Source organism: Argiope bruennichi, chromosome 9 (genome assembly GCF_947563725.1).
Source record: "Argiope bruennichi chromosome 9, qqArgBrue1.1, whole genome shotgun sequence".
Taxonomy (NCBI): Eukaryota; Metazoa; Arthropoda; class Arachnida; order Araneae; family Araneidae; genus Argiope; species Argiope bruennichi.
The window spans coordinates 82,881,047-82,906,438 of NC_079159.1; the positions used below are offsets into that span (position 1 = coordinate 82,881,047).

Below are 25,392 nucleotides of genomic sequence, written 5' to 3' on the forward strand. Positions count from 1 at the left end.
TAGTTGCACTATAATATTTTGTTCAATATATATTTAATAAAAAAGAATACAAGACCTTTTTGTAAAAAATAATCAACTTAAAAAAAAAGAAATTTTCTTTTTATTAATATAAAATTGATGATTCTCTAGTTAATTGTACCAGAAAACCTCATGATAAACATTAGACAATGCTTCGGTATCAGAAGCAGCAGAAATGAGATGGAATTATCAAAAAACTGTAAGTACAAATGCAAGTAAAATGAATCTCAAGTTTCCTCAGTATTGATATTTTTACCTTGAAATATTGAAAAAATGTATTGAAAAAAATTATTTTATTCATAATGCTTAAAAATTAATATGCGATCAATCATTCTTAGGTGAGTATACCAAAAAGATATCGAAGGAATAGCCGATTTCAATTTTATGTACAATATTAATGTAAAATCTTAAAGTCTGCAAAAGGCAAATATGTTGTAAGTGGAAAAAGGAATAAAAAGAGTCGCGAATTTCCTTCAACCTAAAACCGCAAAGAAACAACTCCCCGTATTGACATCACGCGGACTCAGCCGACACCTCTGAAAAAGAAGAATGGGTGTCGGTTGACCCCCGACCCTCCTGGGGGAGGAAAGAAAATAACAAGAAACACAAAACATTCTTCTCTTGTGTCCTCAGGGAGTGCCTTATCCCCTTCACTGAAGCCATAAAGAGAAAAGCAGAAATCTGTGAATGAGTTGGAAATCGCATATCATTGAAATAGAAGTATTCACAAGAAAATGCTCGTAAATGTGAAGTGACTTGACAATGCTCTGTTGCGTAAAGATTATTTCTAATTGCCTGTGACATGACCTTCTAATACGACCTTCGTTATACGAATTCGTTTACGAAGGTCGTGCTTCTAATGGATCCATTCCGCAGGCGCCATCTATTGGTAGAATATAAACCTAAAGTGAAAATTTTAAAGAAATTACTTTTTTTTTAATTCAATTTTTTCAGAAAATGCTTTATTCCAATAAATAAATGAAATAAATAGATTTGAAAAAAATCAAAATTTAGACATAAGTTGAAATAGATAATTTAAGTCAATCACTGGGTATTTAAATTAGCAAATTAAGTATTAATTATAATTAATAAATTTTATATTTAATGCTAATTAATAATTTTTAATTAACAGTGTTATTGAAATAACAGATATATGGAACAAATATTTAAAAATAACAATATCAAAAAATCCTGGATTATGCATCTCTAATAATTTATATTTTCACCTAAAATATTTCTAAATAATAAACTAGAGTACTAGAATGACTGCTAACCGCGCCTTTGAATACCACATGGCCTTTCAAATAAGCAAACAATCAATCTTCCATTGGAGGTATTTTTAAAGTTACATGGAGATAGTACATAAAATTTTATTAACTAGTCATTGATTTATAAATTATCATTTCAAAAAATCACTGCTAAATGGAATCTATTCAAGAAGCCAGGGAACGTTTACCCATATTTAAGGCTAAAGCGGAAATTATAGAAGCTGTTCAAAAGAGTAAAACGACAATATTTGTTGGAGAGACAGGTTGTGGTAAAACTACTCAAATCCCGCAGGTAACAGCTATGAAGTATTTTATTTTTTTCCTCAAAATTCCTTTGCAGATTCAAGACGCTGAATTGAACAGGTACTTATTGCCATTCTTACGGTTTTAACACTCATTCTGCTTCAAATTAAGCTTTATTTTGCTCCGTGACGCTTGTGTTTTAGCACAACAATTCAAAATGCGAAATAATATTGCTGTACATTAGCTCTAAGATAATAATTTTGATCTACTTGAAAATAACAAACGTATCTTTGAAGTTAGTATATAAGTATAGATATTATGTTTCAATATCTATACTTATACTATATGTATTATCTTATGTCTCTAAATATGTAAAAACATGATGTTATTTATGAAAAAATATACATAATTTAAACAAAATGGTGCAGAAGTCTGGTAATTTTCTGTTAGCTTGTCAATACTTATGACTGAATATAAATGTTTAGATGATAGGACCTAGGTTGTCATAAAAATGTATATTAATGTCAAAAATACATCATCATATGCCTGAAAGTTTGCAAGCTATCTCATATTTTTTGGCCCAAAATTATCTAATGTATTTGTTGCCTATTTTAATTATTGTAAAGCTACAATAAAAGGACCAAAACTTTGAAAAAAAAATCTGTTTGTTATTCTTATATTTGTAAAAATTCAGATGCAATGATCATTATTAAAAATACTATTTTTAAAATTTTATTTCATTTTATTGCTTATACAATGTGGCAATGAATAGTTTTGAAGCAAACTTGGTTAAGTATAATACTTATATAGCAAATTCAATTATGTATGACATATATATTGACAAAAGAGAAATTCTGTAAAGGATTCTTGATTTATATTCAAATTTTATTGCCAGTTTCAAAGTTATCAGAATTTTAACTTAATTTTAAAATAAAAATTTGATTTCCAAACTGGCATAGCCTTACCTTCTTTCTTCAACCAACATTAAAATTTGATGAGAGCAAGAACTGAAATTACTGTGATTATGTTATATCTTCTTCTTTCTAGATATCTATTTTTAATGTTTAAAATCTCTCAAATGGTCATTCCAACTGTTGTCAGAAGAATAGAAAATTGAATGATAAAAGCCAAAAAACTGAATTTGCATTAAATTTGCTGAACTTGCATGAACTTGGTTGACACATTTTCAGCTATCCGAATTTTCAAAATTACTCTCATTGGTTTGTGCCTTAAATGTACATACAGATACTGATTTTATTTTCAGTATCTATTTAGTTCAATTTTATTCCATAGAATTCATTATACATTTCTACTATAATTTCAAAGAAGAATATAGTAGCTTTCATTTTTCTAGAAAATAATCATGCTGTCTTTAATAATACAATACCAATATCTGCAGAATTATGGTATTTTCATAAGTTTTGGTTTTATCTTCTTTCATTTTAAGGACAGTTGGTTGAATTTTTTTCTATTTTCCCTTGTATAATTTGCAATTTTAAATATAAATTATTTTTTCTCATTTTTTAAAAATTCATTTTAGAATTTATTGAAATAGGAAAAAATTTATTGATAAGTTTATTATATAATTAAACAATTGAAGCTTTTTTCGATTTGTCAGAGCTCTTTAACAGATAGTTATATGCAAATTATAAACTTTTTTTGTTTTCACTTATTCAGGCTCATAGGGCTGATTACTAAAAGATATAAAGAGTAGTATAGCTTTTGATTAAATAATATTAGTTTATGAAGTATTTAAATCCTTTAAAAAAACCAATGGCTTAAAAATACTGAGGTAACGATACTTTTGTTAGCCATGTGGCGTTAAATAAAATATTTTTGTGTGAGGAGATGCGTAATGAATATAAATAAGTTTATATTCATTGTATTTTTTTGGATTGGATTTGATGGTTCTGGGTTGAGATTAAAATGTTTTTTTTTTTCTTACGCAAAATTATAGAAAAGTCTATTAAAGAATTTATCAAATTGCATGGCCCATCATGCACTTTATCAAGTGTCACTATAAATAGTCTTGTGCTTAGGACTTTCATGGATAAAAAGTTACTTACACTACTGTTTTGTTTATTTACCCTTGATAAAGGCTTCTGTCCAGATTTTTTTTTTCTTTCATTTTTTTTTATAATTTAGACTTTATATTTTGCTAATTTGATTAATTTCATTGGTGTTTTAGATGTGCTGTAAACACAATGTTCCTGCCTTTTAAAAGTTGTTGACTCTAAAAAAAGATTAGTTTATAATATAGTTTTGTAAATATTAATTTGATTTTTTTTGTTTGTAGTCTTTTATATTCATTGCCTTATCGGAAATTATTTATGATGAAACTATTTATGAAGTATTTTGTTCATTTTTTTTTAATTACTGAATTATGCTTACATTTCGTAACTTTATATTTTTCAGTACCTGCTTGAAGCTGGATTTGCAAAACACAAATGTATTGCTGTTACTCAGGTAAATGCTAGTGATAATCTGATTGATTATACATGTTTTCTTTATTTGAGTGTTGTTTGCAAAAATAATTGTTTTATACAGACATAATAATGAATTTGTGTAAAATACTTGTGGGAATATTTTGGCATGGAGAATACGTGTGGGAACTGATAGAATGATGATTTCTGCTTTACTTAAATTAAGCCCTTTTTAATTAAATTTGAATAGTTCAGTAATTAATTAGTAAATATTTATTATATTTCTTTGATTATTTTTGAGAAAAAGATTTCGGTTAGAAAATTTAGTTTTTAAAAAAATTAATTTTATTAGGAATTTAAAATGATTTCTATCTATTTTTTGTTATACCCCTTACTCTGACCCTCGGGGGGGGGCACCTCGAAATGAGGATGAGATGCTTCCGGCATGGTGGTTGGATCTCGCCACCCTGGAGGGTACACTAATAGGTGGGGGATCTGGCTCCCCCCATCGATGACGGGACGTACTTCCTTCGGGGAGGGTTGTACCGTGGCCGGTGACGGCCCTTAGGACTCAACCACAGTTCCCGCCAATTGCTGTTGCGGCGGTCCGGTCATTCAGTTTTATGGTTTAAATCCGTGTGCCTTAGGGCGGGTCGGAGAGTTAGAAGGTTGACTTGACTACCCCTTACTCTTGTTTATAAAGATTTAGTCGATTATAATAAGCATTGAAAAAAAATCATTGAAAGTTTAAATTGAAATAAAGATGTGAATTAAATTTTTTTTACTGGTATTAATAAAGCTGCTTAAAGTAAAACCTTTTCAGGCTTTATTTCAAGTAAAAAAAAGGTCTATAGCCTTTTCTTTAATGCTCATATGAATGTCAAATCACATCAAGATAAATGGATAGTCATAGAGTCATGGTTTTTGTTCAAAATTTGATGCAGATCCATAATTTTGGTGTTAAGACTGTATCGAATTTTATTTTTCTGGCTGCTTCAGTTTTTAAATTATCATTATTATACACATATAAATGGACATAATTTCTTATATTTTTAGTTGGGAATAGGAGGAATGCGAACACTGAGAACATTAAAACATGGAGTTTCTGCAAAATTAGATAAATTCTCAAATTGAAATTTTAGCAATTCAGATTTTTTACTATATTTTTGTGCTAAAAATTTGATAAAGAAAAGAAAATGATTAATTTATAATATTATTATTTATGTGTATTATTTTATGCATTCTTATTTATATATATTATTTTTTTTTCTGTATGTGTCCTATAATACTTTTTAGTATGCACACTTACAGATGGTTTTTAAGAAGTTCATTGATTTTTCTTCATTTTTATTCTCATTGGATTATTCAATTTTATGGATTAGAACTGCCGTATTTTAAATTCTTGCTTCTTGAAGCTACCCACTTTTTTTTGTCTCAAATTATTTTTTTATGATTATAATTATTTGGAAACATATTATTCAGCCTAGGAGAGTAGCTGCTGTCACCATTGCAACTCGAGTAGCTCAGGAAGTACAAACAGAGCTCGGGAGTAAGGTATGTGAACAGTTTCTCTTTAGTTTATGAGAAGAATTTAATTCTTGTATATAGCAAAAGGAATTGAAAGACAAAAATATTTTAATTATTATCTTTGCAAACCTTTCTTTTAAAATTTGTAATTAACATACTTAAGAATATTAAAATATATGGCTAATATATACCTTATATTTTACATAGGAATAGCCCAGTTATAGCAATGTTACATTTTCTTAAAGTGGCTTCTACATAATAAATTTTGAAATAATTCTTAGAAATTTGCTTGTTTTTTTATTAAATAATTGAAAATATGCAAATGTTTTCAAAGTATTGGTTGTTAAGTGATTTCTTATATATTTCAAGTTGTTTATATTTTTTGAATTTTAAATGCTTTCCACTGCAAATAATGAAATAAGTTCAATATTATTAAATATCATTGAAAATTGTAAATTTGTAATGTAAAGAGATAAATGTTTTTTTTAAGTAGAAGAATAGAATGGAGGGAAATACATAAAGTAATACATGCAACTTAAATTTAGATTTTTCTTTAGTGAGATTTACTTTTTAAAATTATTTTATTTCTAATGTAGTTTTAATTAGTTATTCATATTACATTCAAACTATATAGCTATTAATTTTTTTATGTTTTTAAGATAATTGATCTTTATTTCATTAGAATTACTATCGCATGAAATTTTTCTTCCACATAATTTTGGTGATGTTTTAATTTTAAATTTGTTTAATGTGACTAATTTTATTTGGGGCATAATTTTTCTAGTAGTTTTTGACTTTTTTGGTATTGCATTTCAAACAATAATAGAATACCTAAATAAAATAGTTTTTATTTATTTATTTATTTTATTTTTAGGAATGAAAGTAGATACACATTATTTTCCACTTTTATCAATTATTCATTAAATGTTGAAAAATTTGATCCATCACTGATATTCTTAATTGTTATAGGTTGGGTATAGCATTCGATTTGAAAATGTTACTTCACCAGCAACAAAAATAAAAGTAAATTATTTCTTCAGTTATTATTAATGTTTATTTTATTATTGAAAATTTAAAAAAAAGATATTAAAAATTATAATATGTTGTAAATGTATCAGAATATTATATATAATTTAAAATTCTATATTATATATAAATATTTTTTAAATTTCAGTTTCTTACAGATGGTATGCTTTTGAGAGAATCTGTTGAGGAACCTCTTTTACTAGAGTAAGTCATAATCTGTTCTAGAATCCTTTAAGAATATTTAAATATATATATATTCCTGCGCATTTATAAATATAACATAATTCTAAAATTTTTACTATTAAAGCAATATATTTATGACACTTTGATTAGTTTTGTTCATAATTAAATTAAAAAAAAGCTTTTTATGTAATTAAAAAAGTAGCAGAATGAGCCAATAATCTATCCTAGTGATGAAGACATAATAGAAATGCCATTGAAAATTAAATCCAATGAACTGTTTTTGCAATATAAAAGTATAAAATGTAATTAAAGCTCTTTCTTTATACAGTTAATTTCTGTTCATCGCACATTATTAAAGTTTTTTTTTTTTTTTTTTTTTTTTGTGATGTATATTAACTTTTGTAAGATTGAAAATCTGAATAATTTACTACAAGGAGGGAAAAAACAAGTTTAAAATAGTTCTCAGAAAATGTGTGCAAATGCAGCTTTGAAAATGTACAGCCAGGTTATAATTTTATATTCCTCTATCTGCATATACAATTTAGAATTGTTAAATAGGGATATAGCAAAATATTAGTATGACTTTAGTGACTGATCTCAATGTGGAACAAAAAATAAGAAAATTAACTAAATAATGAATTTTTTTCTCTTTAGGTATAGTGTTGTTATCTTAGATGAAGCACATGAAAGGACATTGAACAATGACTTACTTTTAGGAATTTCTAAGAAAGCCCAGAAAGTAAGACAAGAGCAGAGCATGATGCCATTAAGGGTAAGTCTTTGGTCTTGTGATAATTTAAAATAGTTTACGCTCAATTTTTAAAGACATAATTAAATATTAGACATTTAAGTAAATTTTACTGCTAAATGCTCTTAAAGAAGAATTTCTTTATTATAGAAGGTTTTAAAACACAATTAAGCCAGAATTTTGATAGAAAATCTATGTATTGAATTAGATTTAGATACTAATTTAAATTTTAATTTACCATGGATGTGTTATTGATAATGTAAAGTACACTTTAGTGTATTATATACATGGAATTTCTAATCATATATTGTTAGTTATATATTAATATTTTATCTAATAAAATAAATTTTAAACACTCTATTAACATAAGATATTGTACAATATCTCTTTAATGCTGTTCAATACTCTAATTACTCAATGACAAATTTAAGCATTTTGCATAGATAGTGTACATAATGAAACAATTTGTTTAGTAAACTGGTCAATTAATTTCACATTTCAAAACATTTTAATTACGTATTTTAAACTTTTTATTTTACTAATTTTATGAAAATATATACAACTTTATTTATGTATTTTCTATGACTTATAACTATATCATATTTATATTTGTACACAATATTAAGTAGCATATACTTGGTGTTTATAAATATTGTAATCAAGTGAATATAATTGCACAGCTGGGAACATGGCCAATTATAGTTGAAGTGTAACATTCAGGAATTGTGACTCTTCTGCTGTTTTCCACTTTTTTTGGATTTTTTGTCTTTTTTTGCTTTTTAAGGAATTTGCAATTGAATTGCATAAAAAGGACTATCTTAAAGATAAAATGGATTGAAATTTCTGTAAAACATGACTTCAGCAGCAAGGAACTACAGATCATAAGTCCTTATCAAAGAAAAAATGTAATAAACAATGAAGTTTAATGGAATGGCTAGTGTCAAAGGAAACTGCATAGAAAAATACGTGAAAAAGTTGTCAAATTGTAGAAAAATATTCATCTTTTAAAAAATGACGTCCTAGTACTCAATAATTTCTTCTACATCTGAATCTTGTACACAAAATGAAGCTGCTTATTGTACCATTGTGACTGATGCTTGAAAGCAAATTATGAAAAGCCTATTAAGTCACACCAATAAAAGACTAGAAAAAAAAAATGAAAAGAAGGGAAAAAAAAGCTGTAATGCATTTGTGATATACCACAAAGATTCATTAATCATTAAAGAAATGTTGCTAAAATATGCTAGTAGTATGCTTACCATAAATTATTTATTTTCTTCACATTTTTCTGGTCCTGTATACAATTAAGTTTGTCTTGAAAAATATACTTCTTAAGTTATCTTTGGGAAAATAATATTTATTAACTTCTTATTTTTATAAATATTTTGAAATAGATATAAAAGCTAATTGAGCTATAGTTTTGATAATTTTTTCTGCATATTGACTTTTTAATTCATACTTTTTACACATGTTTCTTTTTGGATTTCCTCTCTTTTTGCCTTTTAGTAAACACATCCCTAAATATTATATTAATAGTTTATGATTCATAAATTTTTTTACAAATTTATTTATGTGGCTAATAGGTTAATAATATTTTTTAAAATGACTTGCCTATGGCTCTCTTCAATTTAGTGACCCTAGATAGCTACTTGTTCTGCCTAATTGACAATCCCTCTTTGTAAATCTTCACATATCTTCTAAAGGTTGTAACAGTTTTGTTAGATATTTTGTGTTAATATGTCTGACAAATAAAAACCTTAAAATTGACAACTGTCCACTTTCAGGATTGATTTTAGCTGACCAAATAATTATTTAAATTACATAAATTAAGATTCATTGTAAGTTGACATTAAAAAAGTCCTTTGGAAGTTCATAATGGACCTTAAAGAAATGTCTAAACCCTTACTTTCTCTCTCCAGAAGAACTAAACATGGTTTTTATTTATCTCTGAAATCTTTTTAGTTACCTTCATTTGAACTGATTACCAATATGTAATCATAATTTCAAAGATGAATTGCAATGAAATTCAGTGTCCGGCTTGTGTAACTGATGTTATTAAATATCATTTATTGAAGATACATTTTTGAATAATAATTTGTGAATTAGTAAATGTATTTGTCTTTAAAAAGTGATATTGATCTTGTTTTCTGAATGTGTAATTATGTCCCATGTTTTTGCTCATTTCATCAAGCTTTCAGTTTTCTTTAAAAGAATGAACTAATTAAAAAAGTTTTAAATCTTTGATAAGATATTATTGATTAATAATTATGTATCAATTTTTACTTAGTTTCATTAATATTAATGCTAAATTGTTTAATATGATTTCTTCACACAGAGTACATGCTTATCTATTTTGTTTCTTCATTCCAGATAATTGTTATGTCTGCTACTTTAGATGCTCAACATATTGCCAAATATTTTAATAATGCTCCAATGTATGCTATACATGGGAGAGATTATAGTATATCAGTAAGAGTCAATTTTTAAATTTTATTTATATATGGATGATTTAAGACGACTTTTAATATGAATGACCTGATTTTATCGTAGATTATACACCATTCTTTTTTGTGGATTTTTATTTCATTTTTGTTATTGATTAAATGCTTATAACGTGTCTTAAAATAATTGTAAAATATTTTTTATGGTAGTAATAATTATGTTAATAAGTTTTTGATTTTTTGTTAATTTTTTAAATATATTTTAATAACAAAAACAATGAATAAAAAAACTGATAAGTTATCCAATTCTTATAATTCCATTCCGCTGTATTTCTGTTAACTTGAATGAGGGTGTAATTAAGAGATAATGGATTGATTTTATTTTATAATTATATTGTGATATTGATATTATGGTAACATAGAATTGAAGACATAATATAATTTTCTTATTCACTTTATTAAGACTATCACCAATTCACTTGATTACTAAAATGAGAACTTGCTAAAATAAATGTACACAGCCGTAACCCTTTCATTATAAAACCAATCCAACCTAATTATTAAATTTCTATACTAATAAGTTGTTTTGGAGTTGGTGTCTGTTCCAAATAAGGGCTGCAGGTTGCAAAGTAAGTTATAACCAAAGATGTCCTCACATTACATCCTGAATTCCTACTTTGAAAAACAAAACTGGCCTATTAATATAAAACTTGCATGGCTGCTTTAGTACTGGGAAGGTTAAACACCTGGAAGAATTAAGATTATTAAATAGGAATTTGTGATATTCTTGTCTTTGTGATTGGAACCTAGGAACTTTCAATCTGATTTTCTGGGTTGAGCAGATGATTTTTTTTAAAAAAAAATCTTAGTACTATTGATGCTTAAGACAATATCTTGTTATCAGTATTTTCTTGTAATGAATTCTATATGTAAATAAAACAATTTTATATAAAAAAATATTTAATGTTTATTTTAAAATTAAAAAAAAATATTTATTTTTAGCATAAATACTTAGCCTTGGTGCAAGGTTATATTGCATTTAAACCATCATAGTATTTGATTTTTTAAATTTGACATTAAAAAAAATTCCTGTACAAAAAAAAATCATTTAAATGATATTATTTAATATTAATATAATATCTTGAAAGTTTTTGCATTTTTATATTTTAAGCTTGCAATTTTCCTTAAATGTTTTTTTAAAAAAAAGTTATTTATTCAATAAAAATTTTAGTTTTATAAATTATTTTTTGAAAATTTTTTGTCATTTCTTTTATGTAGACAATAAATATTTTTTTTAATTAAGTGAAAAGCACTTTTTAGTTTATGAACTTAAAATGAATACTAAACTTAAAAAGGATTGCAGTTGTTTTTAAGGCAAATATTGCTACATAACTATCTATTTTTCAGATTTTATATCCATCAAAGCCACAAGAAGATCATATAAATTCTGCATTAATTACTGTATTTCAGATTCATCAGAATGAAGATGATGGGTAATTATATATATATAGTTTATTTTTTCATATTTTGAAGAAATGCCTATTTGATACATTGTATTAATCATATTAAATAATGAACTTTCAAAATGTTTTAATAGCTATGTTTTCAATGGTGTTTTATTTTTTTATTTGCAGCATTAAATTTAAGATTCTTGTGAAATTTAGATTGTCATGACATATTAATTTTCATATTCATTTCATACAATTGCATAATTTCAATTTGGTATGAAAGAGAGTATGAGGAAAAATTCTTATTGTATACCCGTGTTGATTGAATTATTAGCAATTTTGGTTTTACTTTTGTGTATCAGCAATTTAAAATATTTAAGAATAAATTAGATTATAGAATTAAATTTTGTGAGATACAAAGAGAAAATAAAATGACTTTACAATGTACATATTTTTAATTATATATTGCATTTTTTTCCCTTCACAGAGATATATTAGTCTTTGCTACTGGCCAAGAAGAAATAGATTACTTAGTTTCTGAAACTAAACTAGCTGCAATGGAATTGCCAATTGGTAATAATTAAAAAATTGTTATTAACTTTTGATTCTTCTTGAATTATAATATATAAAAGAAAGAATTCTTTCTATAATTTTTATTTAACAAGCAATGCTGAATATTTTACTATTTTTGTATTGTTATTTTTTTAATATCCCCTTTTATTATAGAGATTAATGTTCATTTTATAACTATTAAAAACTAATGTTCATTTTATAAATTAATTAAAAATCTATTTATTAATTAATCTATTTATTGCTAAAATGCTAAGAAACTTTGTTTATTGATATCCTTTTGTCAGGAATATTAATTATGGATAAAAGAAATTAAGAATTCATAATAATTATGTGTTTTTAAACTTTGCCTTAACATATCCTTAAAATATTGAAAAATTTATATCAAAGTAATATGCATAAATATTATAAATTTTTTTTTACTAGGTTGTGTTTTTCAGGAATACCAAAGATTCATGCTTTAGGTCTTTATGCAGCACTACCTAGTGATCAACAAATAGATGTATTTAAACCTGCTCCAAAGGTATATGTTATGAATGAAGAAATTGTTCATTATTATTTTACTTCTTAATCAGTGCGTAAATGTGTATTTTTGTAATGATCTTTTGTGCTATTTATGTATGCTAAGTTTGAGAAATAGATGTAAAATTCTGTTTGCTCTACTCAAAACTTATATTAGAATGTTGATTGAAATTATTGAAATATTCTAACAATATTTTAGTACATTTTTGTTTCTATTTAATTTTTATTATTCTAATTAACTTTTAGGGTGCAAGGAAAGTTATTTATGCAACAAATATTGCTGAAACTTCAATAACAATTCCAAATATAAAATACGTTATTGATACAGGAAAAGTAAAAGCCAAGTAAGCATTTGTATTATTTTGTAGTATCTTTTATTAAGGGCATGATATCTAATAATTTTGCTTCTTATGTGTTTACACTGCTGTTTTCACCTTAAGAATAAAATTTTAATTTGCAGTTTACTTTTTGACATGCCTGAAGTATTTAATTTAAGAAGCTTTATATTTCACTATTATCAGATGATTCCAATTTTTAGATTAGAAAAAAAATAAAAATAATAAAAACTGTAATTTTTTTTTACAGACTCCTTTATTTAGAGCAATAAATTTACTATAGGATGCATTATTTTTTGAGTAATATTTGAAAATATGAGTTGTGCTTCGATCTTAGAAATTTTGGAAAAAAGTATTGAGAAACTCGTTTACAAATGATATGGACTTCTACGGGTGCCACATCAAAGAAACACATTTTTATCATTTCATAATAAATTAGGACACCTAACTGGTAAAATAAATGTTTTAATGATTGGAATTTAATAAGTATTTGGTAATTTCATTGAGAATTTTAAGTTTCAAACACAAATGAAAAGTAAAATAAAGAAATTACTTTTTTTTTGTTTTGACATTATCTCCTACAAAAACTTACTGGATATCTTAATAGTAACTGTACTGAAATATCATTTCATACTGTACTATAAATATCATTTCATAGCATCAGATTCAGTCATATTCATTAATGCATTATGAATTCTTGCCTTAATGAGTAGAGCTGTTTAAATTAGTAGAGTTTAAGAAATTTTGGAAATATGTCTCTGCTAAGAATAATAAAGAAGAATAGTTTCATATATATACATATATAATATAGGGTATATTTCTGTTGGTACTCTAGAGGCCAGATAATTTAAACAATTTTCTCACAAATAAATTTTGGATAATAGGAATATGAGCTTCAGAGTGATTTTTTTTAAAAATTGGATTAACTAAAAATTAATAGAAATTTTGGTATTTTTATTCCATAGCTCCAAAAATAATTTTTACACCATTTTAAAAATAAAAAATATTGTCTTTTTAGTGATACCAATTAAGGTATAAAATTTTGGCCAAATAAAGCCAGAATTATGGCAAAATGTTTTTGAATAAAAAAAATAAAAAATATTCACTAAAGTTTATGAAATGATTGCATTAACTGGGATTTTTTCCAAATAATAATGGCTTTCCTTATTTTTATTTTGTGCTTTTATACTTAGCTGTAGCCACTTTTTTTTTCTTTCTACCACTTAAAAGTTGGAATTGAAAATTAAGGATCTCTGTAATTTTTCTTTTGTCTTGTTATGCAGTATTTTCCTTTTACAGTGGTTGAAGTGGTATTTTTGAAATTTGCATTAAAAAAAAATCCATGAAATAACTTTCTGAGTTTGTGAAAAGGAGATAACTGAGCCATTTTTTTCATTAAGAGGTAGAAGCACATTTCTAAAAAAAAAAAAAAAAAAAAAAAAAGATTTTATTAAGCCATGAAAACCTTTTGTATTTATAATGGCACATTAAATTGTATACATATCCTCTAAAATTTGTTAGATATTCCAAAATGTTATTACAAGAATATTAGTCTAGGCTGGCCATCTGGAGGGGGCAGAGGATGCAGTGCACCGGAGCAACACGATTGAGGGGACCCCAACATGATGAAGAACTAAATTAATGTCCTGAATAATAACAGTGATATGGAAAGAGGAGAGGAAGAAATTTAACTTCAACAATCAATGAATTTGGAAATATACGCAGTTTACATATATATTACAGTCATACAGAAAAATGTTGTAAAGTTTTATAACAGGATGTTTATGAAAACATGATCAAGAAAATTGGTTTGCCATGGGATTTGATTTTGAATGAAAGGGTTGTAAATAAAGCAATTTCAGAAATTGCAATACAAATAATTATAATGAGTTATTTCTAAATCTATTAACGGTATTAAGACTTCTTTTTACATCACCATTTACCCTAGCACATGCTGAGCACTCTTTCAACAAATTAAAATATTAACAAAGAGTTGTTCTTGGTCAGGCATGTGTGCAGAACACTAAAATGCACTAATCATAAAAAAAAAAAAAAAAAAAAAAGAATTCTGAAGTAATTAATAGCAAAAACAAAATCATGTAATGAATAAAAAGGTAATAGTATTATATATTCTGTTTGTAATTTTTTTTCTTTATAAAAAGTCAGGGTTCCAAATGGTTTTTTGCACCCAGGCCTCTTTAGAGAGAAGGCCATCTGTGTCTTTGGAATATAGGTAAATTCGTTCATATAACCAATAATTGAAATAATTATCGAATTGTATTAATTAGTATTTAAAATTTGAGAGCAATTTTGTAAAGAAAAAGACTTGTTAAAAAATTTGTTTGCACAAATGCATGATATTATTTTTTTTATGAAAATGCAACACACAAAGTTGATGCATTCTGATTGATATTTTTAAGATTTTTCAACTCTGTGTGTGGATTTGATGTTTTGAGAACACAAGCAATATCAAAAGCTCAAGCTGAGCAGAGAGCTGGTAGAGCTGGAAGAGAATTTGAGTAAGAATTTTTTTTAATTAAATTTTTTATTTTCAAATTAATTATATGAGTTTTAATTTTTGTTGGAAATTGAAAGAGTATATAGAACTTGATTTAAAAATAAATTTATTTACATTTATTGCATATATGTATGTTGTACATTAACTTTTTTATATAAGAATTTAATTATTTTTAATTGATTATTATTCTAAAATGGTAATTGCATTTTAGATTTATAATTACTTATTCTGAAAATTGCTTCCTACAAAGTGTTAATTAATTCATTCTATTAATTGTTTCTTTAAAATAGTCTGTGTTACTAGGTTTTATTCAGCATTCAATTAAGATTAATGTTTTGAGAAACTTTAGTATATTTTCATTTTTTAATGCATTTTTGAAACAAATCTGGCTGTTCTAAGTCCTACAGTCTTTCTCATAGAGCTCCATAAGAATTGTTTTTGTTTTTATTATTTTTATTTTATGCTTTTTTTAGTGGTTACTGCTATCGCTTGTATACTAAAGAGCAATATAAGAAATTTAAAGATCAAACAGAACCAGAAATTCGAAGGTAAATGTTTGCTATTTGTTTTAGAATTTGTGCAATATATTTTATAACTTATATTATATATTGTATTATTGTATTGATTATTATTATTATATACTGTATAACACATCTGTTATTAAATGTTTATAAATACCTAGCAGTGTAATGGCTGTATTTGTATAAGTATGCACTGCATAACAAACAGTGTTTCAACCATTTGTAATTTTATTAAAAGCTTTAAAATACTGACAAATTTTGTGTGTATAAATAAAACATTCTTTGCATGTTAGTAGCAAATAGTTAACTGTTCTTAACTATTTGCTTATGTTTTGATGATATTTTACAAATGTTTTCTTTTTCAATGATCATTTTGAAGTGAATTCTGTAAAGTATTTTTTATTTGTTAGTTTCAATGTATTAATTGATAAATATATGCTTTCATTAAATATATAAGAAAAGATTGTGAGAAATAGAAAATATATCTAAGCTTATCTTTGAACAATCTTGTATTTCAGCGGTAAATAAATTTATATTCTTCCATTAAAAAAAAATTAATATAATAATGATATTTAGTAAATACAGCAGATTTGATATGGCTGTCATTGGTCAAATAAATCCCATTTAGAAAATTCAAATTAATATTGATTGCAGTATATTTGACAATGTTTAGGACTTTTTTATGTATGGAATTTGTATGAGTAGATTCGGTAACTGTAATGATTATTGAATGCTGACTTAGGATGAGGGTCAGTAATTTTGAATCTTTGTAAGAGACTGTTAAAAGGCCATAAGTGTAATAACATCACTTATTGGTAATCTTAAAAATTTAAATGATATCATGAGTAATTTTAAAAAGGTTTGCAAACATAGTTTACAACTGTTGGTAAAATTCATTCTCTCTTCACAGATTTTTAGTGTTATTAAGTAAGTGCTTCAAATATTTTCATTAGTTGTAAACAAAATTTTCATTTAAATCAAATAACAGCTTGAAAACAATGAATATGAAGAATGAATATAAAGAATGTTTCAATTTTTCAATAAGTTATTTTTAAAATTAGATTTGCAAAACAGTCATTTTTATTTTATCAGATAATATTTGTAATTTCTGAAAAATATGTAGATTCAGGCATTTCATTGTCAGTATCTTTGATTGCAGATCTGAATCTTGCAAGCAAATTGACAAGTCTGAATTTTAACTGAAGTTTTACAGTGTACAAGACAGTCCTAACTGATACAGATTGAGTTTGGTAGTGGGGAAATTAGTTTGTATTGATTTAATATGAATATTTTGAGAAAGGGGATAGGTCAGGTCTTATTCTGTACAAAAATTGAGACATGTGGGACTATTGATCATGAACATATTTCAGTACTGAAATTATAATTGTATTAAAATTATGAAAAAAAAGTTATTTAATTTATTTATATTTCATCTTGTGATTATTTTTGATTTATAATCTATTCTTTTCTGTCTCTCAATGTAGAAATTTATCTCCATTTTTGAAATGTAAATGTATCTTAAATGTATTTTATTACATACTGAGTTCTGTCATTGAAATCAATCTGTCATGTCAGTGCAATGTATGAATTTAAAATATTTTGGAAGGCTATTAAAAATATATTATTCTTAGAAGATCGAGAAATCTTGTAAAAATGTAATGAAAATTTGTACACAAGTGCTTTGAGCTATGAAAGCTTAAGTTTTGTTAATTTCTGATAGATTTTAAACTATAATTAAGAAAAAATAATAACATTTTAGTAATTTTTCTTGAATTGCACCAGGATTTCTTTTAAAAACTAATTTTCAAATTTAAAAGATTCAGAAGTAAAATTATGAAATAAATTTTAATGATACATTTTCCGTAATAAATGTATTTTAAATAATTGAAACATTAATCTATCTAAAAATGCATTATGCTCTAAACACTTGATTTGTTAAATTAGTATCTTTTTATTCAGATGAGTATTTAAGAAATGATTTATTCTCAAAACATATATGCAAGGATTTTTATGTTTCATGTGCTTGATTAAAACAGTTTATTATTTGTTCTAGATGTTGCTTGTCCAGTGCAATTCTTCAAATGGTAGCAATGGGGATATCAAATATTGCAGAGTTTGATTTTATTGACAAACCACCAAAGGATGTGAGTTTTAACTTTTATGTTTAAAGAATATCAGTATTAATGTATTATGTTAGTCTGCAATTTTAGCTGTTTTTGTTATCTCATTTTCTAAAATCACAATAGGTCTGCCTTATTATTTTTTTCCCTTAAGAAAAATTTTTTGTTACAATTTTGTCTAACATACCAAATATATCTTAAATTTCAGCAGTGGTTAAATATCTTGAACCTTTTCCTTAAATGCTAATTATTTATGATGCATGAGAGATAAACAGATTACAATTATAACACATTGGGGAGAATTAGATTATTATTTGCTTACCGATTGTTACTTTCTGTTGCTAATAAATTAAAAAATTTAGTGACATATATTTGATTGTTCTTCAGTATTTTATAGATTCCTAATTGTCCTTGAAAATTTGAACTTCACTTTGGTGTAATCGGGAAATGGGAAAAATGCTTTTTTTTTCATCAGGTCTTAGAAAAATTAATGAAATGTGTAACTAATTTTTTCAATTTATGAAGGGAGATAAAAAAGTCTTATTCTAAAAATGTTAAGCTGTAATTTCAAATGGCATTATTATAGTCAATTTTTAGAAAAAAAATGTTAGAGGGTTATTATGTTTGAAACTAACATTTTGTCTCAATTATTAAGTCCGAACAAAATTTCTGATAACCAGTGTGGTCAGAAATGCTTTAATGTTTTTCAAAAATTAGTCAGTACTAAGTAAGAATTTTTTCTTTCTAAAATTTTTTTCATCAATTTTTCGGAATTTTTATACTATCTGGAATTATAGAAAAACAGTGTTTTGAATATACTTTTTTTTTTTCTTTTCTGTCTGAGGATTCAAACAGATAGTGCTCATAAAGCATTAACATCTTTTTTTTTTTTATCAAGTTGACTTTTTAAAAAAAATACTAGGTATTAATTTAAAATTTTTATTAGGCATTTTCCTCTGTTTAACTCATCTTTAAATGGAATTACAAAAAGTCTACTCAAATTGGAAAAATAAATAGTTTTTCAAATGGATTCTTTAAAAAAATTTATTTCTAATGTAATTAAGCTATATTAACATTTGATTGCTCATTGTATAGGCTTTTTTAATAGCTATAGTTTTAAAACATTTTTTAAAATTTTTTTTCTTGGCTTGATAGGTTTTTATTTAAAGATGAAAAAAGTTGTTTCTGACCCCAACCTCCTTATCCCTATTCCAATAACTAATTTGGGTGTTAAGATAGAGGATTGTTTTCAGTTCACAACAACTTAAATTAATAAAATAGCTGCTTTTTTTTTCATCTCGATATTTTTATAACAATTTGAATGGACTTGTGCACAGCCAACCACCTAGCCACCACTGAATGAAGGCATTATCAACAGTTAAAATTTTGATTGGGATTGGAAATTTTGTTTAATTTAATGGACTAATGGTTTCACCTTGAGAATTACACCAAATTGAAAAGGGATGTTTATATGGGAGAGTTATCAATCTCCAAACTTTCTCTGTATGTAGTTTGAAAAAGGATTTGGCAAGCAGAGTTACCACACAAAGAAAGATTTTCAACATGCCTAGCAGTTGAAGTTAATGCTGTTTTGCCTTAAATTTAGAACTGAAATGGTCTTTGAAGTTTAAGAAGCTAGATATTGACTTTAATTTTAAAGGGCCATACCATGGTGAATGATGAGAGCAATTTTATCTATTTTATTATATAATCCATTAATAAATTGGAATTTTTTGACTTATTGAATAATGAAATTAAAAAGGATTTTTAATTCTATTAATATTTTTGGATAGTTGTAGCCTAAATGGGGGTTTTAAATCTTTTTTTACCTAATGTGTATTATTTATCCAAAAGTTCACCACCACCACCAATAACAAAAATTGTAACAAAAATCCACATGTCTAGAAAATGCAACTATTGTTGAATTAGTAGTCCAAATGATGTATGATTTGGTATTGAATGTCAAATAGGGCAATTTATAACATAATTTTTTTTGCATCATTAACCACAATTTTCAACGATATTTTTTTAAAAATAAAGACTGCCCCTTTTTAACACAGGAGATGAAAAAATATGGCCATTTGCTCTTTGAAAACTTGAAGTGTCATGAAAATTGATGCTTATGAAGGCCTAGAAATTATAAATAGCATTTCTTTGATTTTTCAAACTAAGTGTCATATGTTGATATCAGAAAAGTTTAGTATTGGATTCTTTGGGGATAAAATTCTAAAAAGTTTTCTTAATCAGGAGTTTTTCTGATTAACCATTTAAAAAGCTTTTTTTTTTTTCTTTCCTGGTAGTGGTATATAAAAATATTTTTAGGATTGGGATTGGCTTAAGAAAAGTTATTCATTTAGCTTTTCAGATAAATTAATTTTGTTAATTGATAATTAAGCAACAAAGATGCACCATTTTTTGTCAGACAGGGAAGTGAAACATCTAAGTTTCTATCTCATTGAAGAATTTCTCAGAACTTGTATTAATTTACATAAGTTCATACAATGATTGACAAATTTGGTGGGAAGTGTGCTTCTCATGGCTCCAGAAAGGGGTTTATAAAACTTTCAGAACAAATTTCAAACATTAATGTCAGAACTTAGTAAGTACCTGCATTCCTAAAATTTTGGATAATTTTCTTCACAACTATATTATTGTCAAAAATATGACTCTTCTCATCTGAGAAGAATAGACCGAACAATCTCTTCTATAACTTTCTTGCTTTAAAAAAAATGATTGTTTTAATATAACTGGATAATTCTTTAATGTTGTGATTTGCAATTCAGGGAAATCTAGTATCTAAAAAATCAAATGACAAGTTTTCTTTAAAATATTGAAAAGGTCAAGAATCTTATCAGAAATTATCAAATAAAATTTTAATTTTCTTATGACCAAATCATAGTTAAGTTTTTTTTTATAAATAAAATTATTGACATTAAAAATTCTTCAAAGAGATATGTTGTGAAATATTTAATTTTAGCTAAATTGACAAAAACACATTGAAGTATAGAAATTTCAAATCACAAAAGAACTTGTGTATGTAAATAGATGTCCTTTTTAAATATTTTGAAAAATTATACAATCTCAAATTATTGAAAAGAATAAAAAATGAAAAATACTGCAGATAAACTAAATAATTTTAATTCAAAAAGGACAAAAATTGAAGCGATGACTTTTAAACTGAGAAAGTCTGCAAATAAACTATTTGTAAAAGGCAAGATTTTCAATTCATATCAGAATCACATAACAGTGCATAGTAAAATTTAGGAATTGTACTTTTAACAGTGTAATTTAAAAATATTTTAATAACATTTTCTGTCCAGTTCATTTAACTGTTAATAAACAAATTTTAACTGTTTTTTTTAAATTTGTATTTGATTCTTGCATTTTTTTCTTCATTCTGCCAAGCATTAGTCAAAAATAAAGAGATTCTTATGGAATTAACCCTTTTTAATGAATTTGATTTTTAACTAAATTATGAATGCATTTGTGAAGTCATCATTCTTTAATAATTTATGTGAAATTAACATCTATTGTTTTTTCTGTATTGACTAGCTGTAAATGTACTTACAATGTGATCTTGAAACCCATTTTGAACTGGGTTTTAGTTTATTAACTGCACATAATAAATCTGCTTAGTATTCTTACTCTAAGTATTTAAAAGTTGTAAGCATGGAAGTAATCATGCATTTGAAGTGAAAATATTTAAATTTGTTTTCATTTCTGTATCAAAAGTATGTAATTTTTTGGTCTTTGAACTTTTTAAAAATAGTTCTTGTATTTTTTTTTCTTTAATAAAAGTGGAAACTCTGTTTTTAGATGTATTTTAGAGATAAAATATATAATTTTTTTATTTATAGAATATTGAGGCATCTATACTTTTACTGAAACAACTGAATGCTGTTGTGGATAAAGATGGAAATTTAGAAGTTAGTATTAATTTTTCCCACTTTCATTTTTTTAATATCTTTTGTTTTAAATGGTACTCCCATCACTTTGTTTGTATTTTTTTTTAAAAGTATATTACTTTTCAAAGTTCAATGCAATTTTTTTTATTGAAATTTAATAGGCAAATTAAGTTGATCCTTTAATGAGTTTTATAGCTTATGTCTTTTAAATTAATTATTTAATTGTTGAAATTTGATTATTGCTCATCTGTACTAAATAAGTGTTTTTAATTTTACAAGAAAATTTTCAAAATTGAAGGGGGAGTATTCTTCTTTGAAAGTTCTAAATTAAAGAGAAAAGCTAAAATATTATTTTTCTGAATAGGAAAATACTTATAACTTCACAATATTGTGCATCTTTATACTATAATTACTTTAATAAATTATAATCTTAATTTTTCTTTACACAGAATGAAGTATTTTTGGAATTGTATTGTTGAATTTATTTTATATATATTTGGAATAATTTGTTGTATATAAAACTTTAAACGTTTTGAAGGAAAATTCCAACTTGCATGTTGATTAGGTTCAAAATATAACATTTATTTCTGGAAAAGGGAATGTTTTTTATGATATTTGAAAAAAATTAACTGTTTTGAATGAATATTGTAATTATAATTTTATTTTAAATTTTAAATTGTTAAGTTACATTAAAAATTTAAAGAAGGGCTAAAAAATTATGATTTTATTTATTAGTATTAATGTTATTATTTGTAACTTATTATTATAACTTGACTATTCTTAAGGTTTTACTTTATTTTTTTTTTTATTACAATTGAATACTAATTGTATTTTTCTTAGTTGACAGAAGATGGGAAAAAGATGGTTACATTTCCTTTGGATCCTAGGTTTTCTAAAATGATTATAACTTCTTCCAAATACAAGTGCACGTAAGTTTTATTTCATAATGATGTTAAACATCTACAAATCTTTATTTAAAATGCATTGATTATGTTTAGAGTTTCATTTTTTAAAGTATTCCTAACTAATTCTGTAGGATTTATAAATATTTCTGTCTGCGGGTTTTTTTCTTAGACCATTATTTGCAAACTATGTTTTAAGCTGTAAAAACTATAGTTTTGGTATATTTTGCCAAACATTTTGGTGGTTAAATTGCAACTCGATTGACTTCAGCATCTGCAATATAGAGATTTAAGGCAGGTGACTTTTCTTCTGTTTCTGATATTTTAAATGACTGTAACAAACATACCTTAACTTCCAATTCAATTTTTTTTAAATTCATGAAAAAAAAAAAAAAAAAGGAACTCAATTTATAGGTTAAAGCATCGGTATCATTAAAAAGATAATTTTTTGAGCTTTAAGTTTATAAAAAAATCACTTTTGTGCTGTAATATTTTTGGAAGTTATAGCAGGAAAACACTGAAATTTTGCTTAATTTTTAATTAATTAAAATTCTAAGTAAAAATCTCTTTGAGGTGCTCATTCCTTGTCTCTAAGGTATACTTGTACTAAATATGGTAGCTGTAGAATGGTCTGGGCTGTAGAGCGCCAACACACAGACATTGAATTTATTATAAGTATAGATATATTAAAATTTTTTTTATTGAATTCCCATTTTGGGTGTTACAACTTTTTTGTTTAATGATATTGAATAAAGATTGCAATTGATCTAACAATGCTTTTCATCTATTTAAATGTAATACTAATTTAGTTTATAAATTTTTATTCATGTATTTCATTGGTTCTTATTTTTTCTCTTCTTTTTTTAAATGACCATAACATATGTTTCGTGCAATTCTTAGTCAAAATCACATTTAGCATTGAGATTTGATTTTCATTGTGTACATTTGATCTTTACTTAAGGCTGTGGGAGTGAGGATCCTTTGTAATTTTGTTCATTAATTTGTGAAAAGATAGCTATATATTTAATGTTGAATAAAAAGTTGAATTTTGAAATAACTATAAAGTTAATGTTGAATAAAAAGTTGAATATTGAGAAACTGATGCTTAATATATATTGTGGGTTTTTTGGAGGGCATTTACTAAGATAAGAAAGAAGTGGGGAATCCTTTGTAATTTTTATCATTAATTTGTGAAAAGATACTATATATTTAATGTTGAATAAAGTTATTGAGAAACTGATGTTTAGTATATATTGTGTGCTTTTTGGAAGGAGTTTTTTATATGGTATTTTATATTAATTGTATTGATGTGATTAAATTTACAAGATGCACTGATATTTTACTTTATTTTGGTTGAATTCTGAATAAGTCATATTATCATAACAGTAATAATTCAATTTGAAATTTTCGTATTTTCTATTAATTTGAAAATTTTTCTTCTATTTGTAACTGTAGAAAAAAAAATTATCAATTTTTTACAGAAACTCTAATGTATAGAAAATGTTATGAAATATGTACTTTTTTTCATTTTTATACTGCTGTTAATACAGTTAATCTCATTACTTTTATTATAAAATATTGATAAATACTATCATTTTTTTTCAGAATTGAAATTTTAACTATTATCTCCATCCTTTGTGTTGAATCATTGTTTTATTCCAAGTCATCAGAGGTTAGTTTATAATTTTACTGACTTAAGAAAATTTTCACTATTAGTTAGTAGTTTGAAATAAGGAAAAAATATGCTTTAATATTCTAACGAAATTCTGTTACTTTCCTTTACACATTTGGAAATTCTAGTAATGATTTCATATATTCCACATTATTGTATTAATATTTTAGGTGAAATAAATGAATAAATTTTATAAAATTTTAAAAATATTTGAAAATTTGAATTGCTTTTTTTCTCCCTGATTTCTAAATAACTGATTCAAATATCTGATTCTGGCTGCTCAAATTGCTTCAAGTATTGTTTTACTATTTATATTATTCTCTAGGAACATGCTAATACATATTAATGTGAAATTTCTCACTTTTATGAATAAAAAAGCAAAAGCAAAAATACGGTAGCGAATTCGCAGCAACAAAATTGAAAAACTTTTTAAATTCATTAACTGTTTAACTTATTTTTCTAATTTTATATTGTTAACTGTATTATTATTATTTCTACTAAAATATCAGATTGTGATTGTGATACAGAATGGCTTGTATTTACTTGTATTTATTTTCACTTGTTCACTTGTATTTATTTTTTTCCTCTGTGGTATTTTTATATGCTCAATGTTTTTCATAATGGAATAAAATAAATATATTTTTTTTAGTTGAAATGCTGGAATTGCCATTTTTTTAACAAGTTTATTCTTTTTTTTGTAGTTTCAAGTTTATTCTTCATTCTGAACTAAATTTTAAGAAGCTAGCATCTACATTTAAAATGGAGATCATAAATACCCAAACTCCATTATATGTTTACTATTTTGAGAACTAATTTTGATGCTTTAAAAATGTCTTTTTTTTTTTAATAGAAAAGAATTTGTTATCAAATTGAAAAGACATATATTGATACAAAGTAAATAAGATATATGCATTTTTGTTTCAAGTTCTAATTTAATGTTTTTCATTTTTTTAAAAACAGATTTTTTCTTTAGAATAGATGAATAATGTTTCCATTAATTTC

At 25.0% G+C, this 25,392-nt stretch overlaps 1 protein-coding gene across 2 annotated transcripts in view; it reads left to right on the forward strand.

Annotated features, from left to right (window-relative positions):
- The first annotated feature begins 1,326 nt into the window (after window positions 1-1,326).
- The window catches only part of LOC129984043 (ATP-dependent RNA helicase DHX33-like), a 32,419-nt gene continuing 8,353 nt past the window's right edge, over window positions 1,327-25,392 (forward strand). Inside the window, exons 1-17 of one of the 2 annotated variants that reach the window (XM_056093806.1) lie at window positions 1,327-1,578; window positions 3,945-3,995; window positions 5,435-5,506; window positions 6,449-6,502; window positions 6,654-6,709; window positions 7,343-7,460; window positions 9,807-9,905; window positions 11,285-11,370; window positions 11,813-11,898; window positions 12,336-12,418; window positions 12,664-12,761; window positions 15,173-15,271; window positions 15,744-15,818; window positions 17,845-17,935; window positions 21,769-21,837; window positions 22,657-22,745; window positions 24,324-24,390. In XM_056093806.1, the coding sequence (XP_055949781.1) occupies window positions 1,441-1,578; window positions 3,945-3,995; window positions 5,435-5,506; window positions 6,449-6,502; window positions 6,654-6,709; window positions 7,343-7,460; window positions 9,807-9,905; window positions 11,285-11,370; window positions 11,813-11,898; window positions 12,336-12,418; window positions 12,664-12,761; window positions 15,173-15,271; window positions 15,744-15,818; window positions 17,845-17,935; window positions 21,769-21,837; window positions 22,657-22,745; window positions 24,324-24,390 (1,431 nt within the window). In that variant the 5' untranslated portion in view covers window positions 1,327-1,440. Of the gene's footprint in view, window positions 1,579-3,944; window positions 3,996-5,430; window positions 5,507-6,448; window positions 6,503-6,653; window positions 6,710-7,342; window positions 7,461-9,806; window positions 9,906-11,284; window positions 11,371-11,812; window positions 11,899-12,335; window positions 12,419-12,663; window positions 12,762-15,172; window positions 15,272-15,743; window positions 15,819-17,844; window positions 17,936-21,768; window positions 21,838-22,656; window positions 22,746-24,323; window positions 24,391-25,392 lie in introns of those variants that run through there. The other variant, XM_056093807.1, reaches the window with a different exon arrangement.